This window comes from Calidris pugnax, unplaced genomic scaffold (assembly GCF_001431845.1).
Source record: "Calidris pugnax isolate Ruff unplaced genomic scaffold, ASM143184v1 scaffold294, whole genome shotgun sequence".
Lineage (NCBI taxonomy): Eukaryota > Metazoa > Chordata > Aves > Charadriiformes > Scolopacidae > Calidris > Calidris pugnax.
In genome coordinates this window covers 905,288-915,558 of record NW_015094505.1, presented here as the reverse complement: position 1 = coordinate 915,558, position 10,271 = coordinate 905,288, and the positions used below count along the sequence as shown (strand labels likewise).

Below are 10,271 nucleotides of genomic sequence, written 5' to 3'. Positions count from 1 at the left end.
GGGAATTTTTGCCAATTCTTCTATAGAATTAGGGTGGAAAGGAAGCACGCTGAGTTTGTATGGAGAGAGCTCGGACTGCCAGCCGCTTGTTTGCCATGCCTCCAGCTCTGTCCCCCCCCGAGACATCGTCCCCGCTAGAGAGAGGCAAGAAAACCCGGTGAAAGGGCTGCGGCAGCCGCTGCGAAGTGCATCATGTACCTCTGGTTGCTGGCGGGGATGGGGTGGGAAGGGGACAAGCTTCCCCAGGTGGGGCGGGAGGGTGCGCTTGCCAAAATGTCCCCACCCAAAGGAACGTGCACTGGCTGTGTCTAACTCCCCATGGGTGCGAGCTGACGTGGGCTTTTGCTAGCACACCCGCCCTCTCCCCCCTTTGGAAATTTGGCCCTCGGAGTCTAATACATCATTGTTCTGCTTATAAATGTACTAAGTGTTGAGAATGTTTTGGTTTTTTCCTTAATTATAATTGTAATTGGCTTTTCCCCTTCTCTCTTGTTTATTTTTTTTCCCAACGCTGTCTTGCTTTGCACTGTGATTGCATGCTGCACCCCGATGTGTCCTTCATGACGATGTCACATGGCTTGTTGCTGTGATTCCTGCCACGCCCCCAAATCCACCACATGTTGCCATGGTTACATTTAAAAAAAAAAATACAAAAAATACAAAAAAAAAAAATCAAAAAAACAAAATAATATACGCTCCACCCTCCCGTATGTCGCTTCCATGGTTCCCTTCCGAAAGTGCCCATGATGCACGGTGCTACGCCCACCACTGTGTCTGCAGCAACAACTCCTGCCACCAGCGTCCCCTTCGCTGCAACAGCTACCGCCAATCAGGTTTGGCCCTTTCAATGGCTTTCTTTCACGTGTTCAGATCTCGAGGACCGGGCGAGGGCCGGATCCGGCGTGGGGCCGAGCGTGTGTGTGCGTGTGTCCGGGGATCGGTGAGGGATGGGCGGCCAGCCCGGCCGGAGCGTAGGGATGGGCGATTGGCAGGGGTGCAAGTGCTTCTCCCAAAACACCACCACCCCCCACCACCACGTCCTGAAAAAACAAGGCTGTCAAACTCCCCACCCTGCTCTCAAGATCCGCAGCGCTTCTGCTTTCGGTCTCAAGCAGAAATCCCACCCCAAGCATCTTTCCCCATGGTATTTTGGCATGTCCTCTCCTGGCTGGAAAGTGGAAGACAAAACAAAGCAGCTTCCCCCCACTGCAAGATTGGACTCTAAAAACAACCACCACCACCCCCCAAAAAAACCCCACCCACCAAACCCCCCAAAAAATCGGGAGCAAGCCTATGAAGTGTGAAGTTTATTTCCACCAGTAACGTCACCCATCCCTACAGAAGTGACTCTGGATGTGCAGTCCGTGCCGTTGTAGCACTGCCATAAGTGTACAGGACTCCATGCATGTCTGCCGAGCCATAATTCTCTCCAAAACTTTCCTCTGAAGATACCGAGTTGTGATGGCTGCTTCCGCACCAGTCCTCAACTGTACATGCACAACCTGTCTTAGTGATGCTTCCTGGTAATTCGGTGTGCCACGACTTCTCCCAGTTAGACCAGAGGCATTTCAAACACTTTTTTTTTTTTTTTTTTTAAATTATGACTATTATTATTATTATTATTCCCCCACCACCACCCCAGTACTAATTTTTAGCATTTTTAATTGTCATTCTCTCAGGGTTAGAGCTATTGCAAAGAAAGTGGTGTGTCACTTGGTTTTGTGGGAGGCTGTCAGCCGTGCCGAATGTCAGCAACATCTTGGGGGGGGCTCCCTCTAGTCTTTCTCTAGTGTGAGGTCATGAGGCTTCCAGTCCGAGTTTTGCCTGCGTTAAGTCCTAGGCAGTGTTTTACTGCTCGCAGTAGGGATCGCTAGTCTTTTTTTTCTGTGCTTTTGTTGTTATTTTCAGGTAGAGCAGGTCTTACTCATACTCATACCGGTCATAGGAAGAAAGGCAAAATTCCTGTGCGGCGAGCGTTGCTGTGTGAGTCCTGTTTCAGCCAGAGAGTTTCAGGGCGTTTCTGTCTCGCTGGTAGTCTGTGGGGGTGAAATCCCAGTACGAGCAACACGTACTCCGTGAGGCATCAGTAGTGATGCTGCTCTTTGTGGCAAAATAAAGATGTCTTGGGAACAGATCCCCTTTTATAAGCCACTGATGTACTTACTAACCCGAAACTGAAGACAGAATGAGCAGCCCCATCTCAAGACAATGTTTTAATGTGTTGTGTTCTTTCTTTTTTTTTTTTTTTTTCTTGCTGTAGATATCCCAGTTATCAGTAGATGAACTGAGTAGCAGCATGTTTGTTTCACAGATGTAGAAGTTCCCGATAGAACAGTAAGTTCCTTCTCGGTATTTCTCTTTATGGTGGACGGACGGCTTTATACGAGGGCACGGCACCCCCCAAAAAAGGCTGGGGTGGGGGCTGGCTCGGGCAGAGGGACGGAGCCTGCGGGACCCCAGTGGCTTCACACTCTGCTGACTCAACTGAAATCACAGAATCACAGAATATTCATGGTTGGAAGGACCTTTGAGATCATCAAGTCCAACCACACACACAAAAAAAAAAAAAAAGAAGAAAACACAGACACCCCACACCCACCCACAGACAGACCCAACAATCTCGGGCACTAGGATATTCTTCCCAATAGCTAATCTAAACCTCCCCTGCCCCAACTTCAGACCATTTCCTCTGCTCCTGTCATGATTCCCTTGGGAGAAGAGGCCAACCCCCACCTCTCTCCACCCTCCTTTCAGGGAGCTGTAGAGGGCAATGAGGTCTCCCCTCAGCCTCCTCTTCTCCAAACTAGACATGCCCAGTTCCCTCAGCCTCTGCAGCACAGATACGGGCCAGCCCTGTGCTTACAACAAGTAATATCTCCTTGCGGCTAAAAAAATCTGTTTTATGGTGTTTGCAGCCTCCCTTCTTGTCTCCCCCTGCGTTTGATGGCTCTGTTTACAGGTTGCTCTTGCTCTGCACGGCTCCCAGCTGCCGGCAGGTGCCTCAGGGATTTGTGCTCTTGATGGCAAAGACTGCTCTGGGAATGAGTCAGCTGGAAAGGTGTAGCTTCTCTTTTGCTGTTAGTGGTGTATTTCCTTTCCTGGGGTAAGCAGGATTGGGTGGTGGTCAGCTGCAGTGCATCTGCGGGGCTGGCTTGGTCCGAGCAGAGACGTGCTGCTCCGCTGCAGCGGGGCCTGGCCCACGGCGGGGTTCTCCAGAGGCCCTTGTACCAGGATGAGACTGGGATGAGAGCCACAAGCCACGTATCCTTCACCCCACCTGCAGACCCTGGGCTTCCCTAGGGCCCTGGGTTCCTCTGAGTGGGAGTGATGGAGGTGCTTGTCCTTTTCTTTGACTTGCAGAGTATTATTTCACAGCCCTAGCAGCGGTGTCATTTTTCCATTGCTTTTATTTGTCAGTGTTCGCTGATGTTCACAAGACAAAACCCCTTGAGGGTTTCAGTTAATCACTCTTATTTTTTTACCCTAAGAGAGTAAAGAGTAAGTTCAGCCAATTGAAGTAGAGGTTGCTAGATTTTCCCAGTGCAGGCCATTTAGTTATGCTAATTTAGTTAGCATGCATATATATATAAAAATATAATTTAGTTAGCATATTTAGTTATGCTATAGCAGGCCATACACAGTTACACAACCCTTTTCTTCCTTAGGTCATGTGGGCAGGTACTTAAATGCTGGAAAATAATTTGGCAAGCAATTCTTCAGTTATGTCTTTAGCAGTCAACAGCAGTTACTCGTGTTGGTGGTGGCCCTTATCTCTGCTGACCTAAACAAACTCCTGTATGTATAAATGCTCTAGCTCTAGGCAATCCTGCTTCAGCAGGGGAGTTGGACTAGATGATCTCTATGGTCCCTTCCAACTCTAAAATTCAGTGAAATTCAGTGAAATGGCCCGGTAACGGTGGCCTGGACCCCTGTCAGTCTAGTGGTGACACCGAGCTGTCCCCGTTAAGGAGGTGTTGTGTGTTACACGGTGTACTGCTCTCCCAGACAGCAGGCAGAGGTGACACCTGACGTGTTGACCCATTTCCATAACACGTGCAAACAGTCTCTTCCACCTGATAGGGAGACTATTTGCATGGGAAGAGCCTTGTTCTTGAACTCTTAGAGATTGTTCTCAGCATTTATTTCAGGAATTTATTTTTTTTTCGTCTGAATTCTTTTCACTTTTGTGTATGTGTGCTTAAACTCACACTGTAGAGATTGTTCTCAGCATTTATTTCAGGAAACTTTTTTTTTTTTTTGTCTGAATTCTTTTCACTTTTGTGTATATGTGCTTAAACTCACGCTATCAATAGTGAGTGATCTCAGACTAGGCAAGGAACTTCTTTGGGATTCTTCAGCAGGTAGGGAGCACGGTGCTGTCTGTTTTCAGCCGTGCTGCTAAGGATTGGGAAAAACCTTTGCTTGGAAGAAGTTGGTCAGAGTGTTGAATTTGATGGGATTTGCTGGGGATCAGGCACGGAGAGAGCCTGGGTACAACATTACGTGAGGGCAGCGTGAGCACCTCCAGGAGTCACTGCTCCACCACTTGTCCTCTTAACACCTCGCAGCTGTAGGACATCAACCCACCTTCAGAGGCTGGTAGAACAGGGCGACATTCCCCAGTGTCCTCAGCACTCCCAGACCCACCAGTGACCATTTCCACATGGCAGCGTGTGTGTTGCACTCCAGTTCCTGAGCTGTTACCTGCTGTGTCCCTGCGTAAACTAGAGGCCACCGGTCTCTGGAGGACACGTCATCTCACGCTACCGCCCGTGTGTGAAGTTGTGCATGTGCTCAAGCACTTTGCCAGAGGAGGTCCCTGGTGGGCACCGCGCGGTGCTGAGGGGCAATTCCCCGGGCTGCAGGAGCTGGGAAGCTCAAACACTCACTGCTCTGGCAGATGGGTTTCTTTTCCTCCGTGGTTGGCGAGGTCCTGGCTGGCCAACTCAGCCAGAGACACAAGTCTTGGGTCCTTCAGGGGAGGATTTTCACGGGTACATCCCAAGAGAGGTGATTTGCCCCCCAGAGAGGGTCCTCTGAGCAGAGGGTTTCTGTGTCTGTGTTTTGTCCCTGGGCCCGAGTCACCTTTGGCTTGTGGCTCCTTAGGGTCAGATTTTGCCGTGTCCTCCTGTGGCTCGCTCTGAAGGAAACGGGAGCGAACAGGGGTCAGGGATTTCTTTGTCTCTCTCCTTGGTCACTCCCCACCTACCATCCTGTCTCAAAAAAAAGAGGCTATTATTCACCCACCTCCCTCTTTGGCTACTTGTCTTGTCAGCGTGTGTGAACGGGAAGCCCCAGGTACAGATGAACGAGGATGCCAAGTGTGTTATTAACAATTTCACCCTACGTCAGAAAATTAAGGGAATAAAATGTTCTCTCTCCGCAACATACTAATGGCAACCTCTTGGGCAACACAGTGAGGATGCAGATGTATCTTATTAGAATGACTTTCATTAAAATACAGATATTTCTCTCCCTAACTTCTCCCTCTTTCTTTGTTCTTGTTTTTCTCTTTCCCCTGCAGCAGAACCATGTTGAAATTCTGAACAGTAAAATTATGGAGCACCAGGACTTCTTGGTGGGAAGCTGCGCATGGCCTTTCTGTATATACCCCCTCTTCCCTCTCTCGTTCCCTACCACCTCGACAGTAAGCCTGTTGCAGCCTACATGTTAACCAAAAACTGATCAATGGGAATGTCAAAAAAAAAAAAAAAAAAGCACTATAGAAACAATTAACAAACAGCGCTCTGTTATATGAGATATACAAGTAGAAAATTATAATAGACTTTTATAACACATTACTTTAACACACTTAATCATTTTATGACTACCATCCTGAGAAGTGCGTCTGCACAGCGGACTGTTGGTTTACTGTATACTATCGATGGATAAATGTTTGTCTTGTTTTTAAAGTGTTATCTTACTGTTTTGTTTACATCATAGTCTATTGATTTGTTTTAAAGTGTACATCATTATCAAGTATACTCAATACCATTTTTTCATTATTGTTATGTCTTAAGTTTTCATATACTGTAGGTTTTGTGGGGTTTTGGTTTGTTGTTTTTTTTTTTTTACTAAAAATGTTATTGTGGGAAACAGGAATTATGTGCTTGAAAAACACGACACAGGAATGTTCTGCCCTTTGCTGGATTTTGCTGTTAATGTCAGCTGGTGTTAAACGCTCCTTTTATCATTGAAAATTTGCCTTCAGTCAGAGTCTCCAAATTTTTAGTACAAGTGATATGAAAGGATATGAGAGGACAGCTATCATTTTAGTCCAGTTCAGGGTATTTGTTTCCATACAACGAGCTGATTCTGGAAACTTTTGGCAAAAAAAAACTCACAAAAGGCCATGCTCAGTGAGGGACAGGAAGGATTTGCTCAGGCTGTGATGGGCACTGAGGGGTTTCTGCAGTTCTCTTGTCCATTGAAGTGCATTCTCAGCTGCAAATGGCGCACAATCTCTCTTGCTGTTCTCATGGTGCAGTCCAAAAGAAAACAAAAGTGAAAATAATAGGTGGTGAAGTGAGAGAGCTTCAGTTGGGCAAGGGCAACGCCAGGCGTTAGCTGGAGCAGACCCACGGCCGTGGTACCCTGCCCGGGGGCTTGTCTCCACTAACCAGGCTGAAACATTTCCACCTGAAATCTTAACGTGGCTCTTCTTGGAATTTTGTCAGCGTGCACTGATTATTAATCAGCGTTTTCCTTAAGTGGGTGATTTTGCCCCATGATTTCTGGCCCTTTAAAGCAAACACAGCAGCAGCAGAGCAGGAAAAGGCTCAACGTAAGCTTTCTGCCGTAGATAAACATTCACCTTAACGGAGCTCTGGTAGGTCAGTGGATGTATTTTGGCACCTTCTACTTGATCAAGAGCAATGTTTGCCACACAACAAGGGCTAGTTCTCAATACCTCCTTTTCATATGCACCAATAAGACGATTTCCAGCCCCTGCACCCTGGACAGCCCAGCCTGTCGTCACGCTACGTTGCTGAACAATCTGGCTGCAGAATGCATTTTGGTTGAGGATATAGCCACGTTCATCCCTCTCATAGCTCTACAGTATCATTGGCGTTGTGGAAGAGATGGATTTGCTCCGGTAAATCCATAAACTCTGTTCTAGAAGAAAGAGAATATTGTTATTGAATCCAAGCGAGAGGCCAGTTCCCGGTGTCTGGAGGACTGGCCACCCTGAGATCACAGTGGTCCTGTAGGGTGCCAAATTTTGACAAGCAAGTTGCATTTTCTTTTCCAAGTTCCTTGGCCTTGGTTAGAGTCTTTCCTTGCCCCCTGTCCTCCCTCCAGTGTGAGCACAGGTTGTTTGCTAGACGTGTATGTCCATGGACCACAAGTGATGGAGGGACATCTAGGGCACAGCCAGCCTGTCCCAGGGCGGGTGCTGACCCTCTGCCCATGGAGACTCCTTCCTAGTGAGAACCTGTGAGGAGTCCCTAGCTCAAAAAGACCTTGAGGCAGAAGGAATCTCTCCGTTCATTCCATCAGGCTTTGAACCAAACCCTGAGAGAGGGGAAAAACCATCCCCCCCCAAAATAAACCCCCTCTCCTTTATGAACCCCGTGTTTTGCCCGTCGCGTCCGTAGACGTTCCCCAGCCCCCCGTGCTCACACGCAGCAGCGTTGCCCAAAATCAGAGACTCTCGTTTGTCTCGGCGGCCACATACCTGTTCTTTTCACCACTGAGTTTCTGTTTCCCAAAAACCATAACGTTGTTAGTGGAAAAAGTGGATTTGAGTACTTCCTGTTTGAAATTATTTGTGTATCAAAAATGGGTTTTGCACAACCTGTGCCAGTGCCTCAACAAAGAACAGAGCTGATCTTCTTAAGCCAGAAAGGATGCATTCAAGCTTGTATGGCTTTATGAGTTCAAGGAGGTTGGAATTTTTTTCAGTGCTAAATGGATTTTTGTATATCTTGACACTTTGATGTAACCTCCTGTTTTATTTATCGACTTAAACATCTGGCATAGATGTGCATAGAATGTAAACCTAGAACACAGCTGTTTTCATGTCACATTTAAAGCACTGAAAAAAAAAAAAAAGGATTTAAGGATTATTTTTTATTAAAGAGGTCCAATGAGGGATGTTCAGGGTAGTTATATTAGGTGCCACAACAGTTTTTATATTGCTGGCAAATTTAGAGTTAATTTGTAAATGAGTTTAAGGAAAGAAAAGCTTGAAGCACTAAACTTCACCAAATTCAAAACAATCTCGGCAAAAATGCCATTTTGAGGTAGCACTATTTAAACTAGTTGTGCAATGACTTGCTCTAATTTTCTTTGTTCAAGAAAGAAAAGAAAAAAAAAACAGTCGCCAGACTATAAATTTCCTAAATAGACTATTACAAAGTCACCGAGCTAGTTAGTGACTCTAAACAAATGTCATAAAAGCATGAATATCATCCTTTATTTGACAAGAGATGTATGTAAGTTTGTTTAAATCGATATAATTTTAGTGACATTTTTATAAGCTTCCCACTTTCTGTGAACCTATATTTTTTATTTATCCAAAGTTATTTCTCTTTGTCCATTTCTCTCAGCCTTATGCAAACAATATGCAAGAAATGCTGAAACTTGGATAAAACGGGTCATGCAGAGGGAAAATGAAAGCTGAGATTGATCATTTTCACGAGAAAAGGTTGTTAGTAGTTTCAATAAAAAGTACTACTACTAAACTGTAACATAACCAGACAATAAAAGAGGGATTAAAAATAAAATGGATTCATAAAACTATTAAGATTATTTTTGTTAAATACAGTGTTTCTAGTAATTTGGAACATGATTTCACAATCAGCCGTGGTGGTTTTTGGTTGTTTGTTTTGGTTTGGTTTTTTTTTTTCAGTTGGGGATTTCTAGCTGATGATTTTTTGACTGTGTTATTTTTTGCCTCGCAATGTTCTAGTGGAGCTTTATCTGCCCCGGGGGCACCCCCAGGCGCTTCTCCTCCCCTCTGCCACCTCCCACCCACGGCGGGCACCGCGCTCCGGCTCCTCCTGGGCCACCGGGCTCCGGGTGGCCGTGGAGATGGGCTGGTGGCTGGTGGGTGCAGGTGGCCCCAGGAGCTGTCGGGTGAGATGTCTTCTCCTGCGGCGCTGGGGGCTGCCGGCCGGGCTGGTAGAGTCGCTCCGGGACGCGCGGGTCCGCCGTGATGGAGAAACTGGAGTCCTGGTTTTGTTTATCCCTTGTACATTTCACAGACATGACAATTGAGGAAAAAAAAAAAAAAAAAAAAAAGGAAAAAAAAAAAAAAGGTGAAATTTATGAGGAAAAAAATTCTAATTTCCCATTCCTGTTGAATGGATTTAGTTTGATATTGACCTGATTTTACCATGTGCCTGTTGAAGGCCTTAGAGTATATACTGTATGTTAAATACTGTAATAACGTCAAAAAAAAATAAAAAATAAAAATAGTTGATAGCCTAATCCAAATGTAAATAGAGCTACACCACATTGTTACTAGGCTACAACGCATTAACTCATGTCAGATATTTCCATTTCTCTGCCATTAGTTTTTAAGGTTTTCATTATTGCTTTTTTGATATCTTTAGTAACTAATGAATTTAATTTTGAAGGAGAGTTAGAGAAAGTTTAAAATTTTTAATACACGTATCCAGCCCATTTAGTTATATTCTAAACCAACACTGAAGCATGGTAAGGTATAGAATACAGTCCATAACTAGTTTGTATAGTTTACAGTTTAAGAACAAAATTAACTTTGTATGTAACTCCTACAATGATAGATTCATTGTTAACTAATTATATTAAGTTGTTGTTGCTATGGCAACAAAACTACAACATGGCTACCTTTGTATACATTATTTGTGAGATTTTCACATGTAAATTAAAAGTGATGTGTAACAGTATGAGCTTGTTAAAGGTACAGTTCGATACTGTCAGATAAAGATATGATTGAATATTTTTAAAATCCCAAAGTCCCATGTGAACGCTGAATTTGTGTCTTTGACGTCACTTTTTCAGTCGAGAAGTTTACAACACATGGATTTAGAGTCAGGTTTTATAGCTTGTAGAAATTTGTTGTGTGGCAAGGGTTATTCCACAGTATTTTCAACTTAAGGAAACGCGCCAGCCTGGGTTCACCAGGCGGTGACCGCTCTTGGTTTTCATTCCCCACCTCCCTGCTCCCGGTGGGGATTCGGAACGGATCCCTCTCGGTCCTGGCGATCTTCTTTCCTCCCGAAATTGAGCGCTCGCGCCATCACCTTTCAACGATCAGGGCTAAATAATTAAGCATATAGCTA

The 10,271-nt window shown here is 45.3% G+C and overlaps 1 protein-coding gene across 8 annotated transcripts in view; it reads left to right on the top strand.

Moving 5' to 3' along the window:
• MBNL3 (muscleblind-like splicing regulator 3) overlaps positions 1–9,262 on the top strand; it is a 64,981-nt gene extending 55,719 nt beyond the window's left edge. For 3 of the 8 annotated variants that reach the window (XM_014963100.1, XM_014963102.1, XM_014963104.1), the window contains 3 exons: positions 739–833; positions 2,261–2,334; positions 5,525–9,262. In XM_014963100.1, the coding sequence (XP_014818586.1) occupies positions 739–833; positions 2,261–2,317 (152 nt within the window). In that variant the 3' untranslated portion in view covers positions 2,318–2,334; positions 5,525–9,262. The remainder of the gene's footprint in view (positions 1–738; positions 834–2,260; positions 2,335–5,524) is intronic. The other 5 variants (XM_014963103.1, XM_014963101.1, XR_001414213.1 and 2 more) reach the window with 3 other exon arrangements.
• The last annotated feature ends 1,009 nt before the right edge of the window (positions 9,263–10,271 follow it).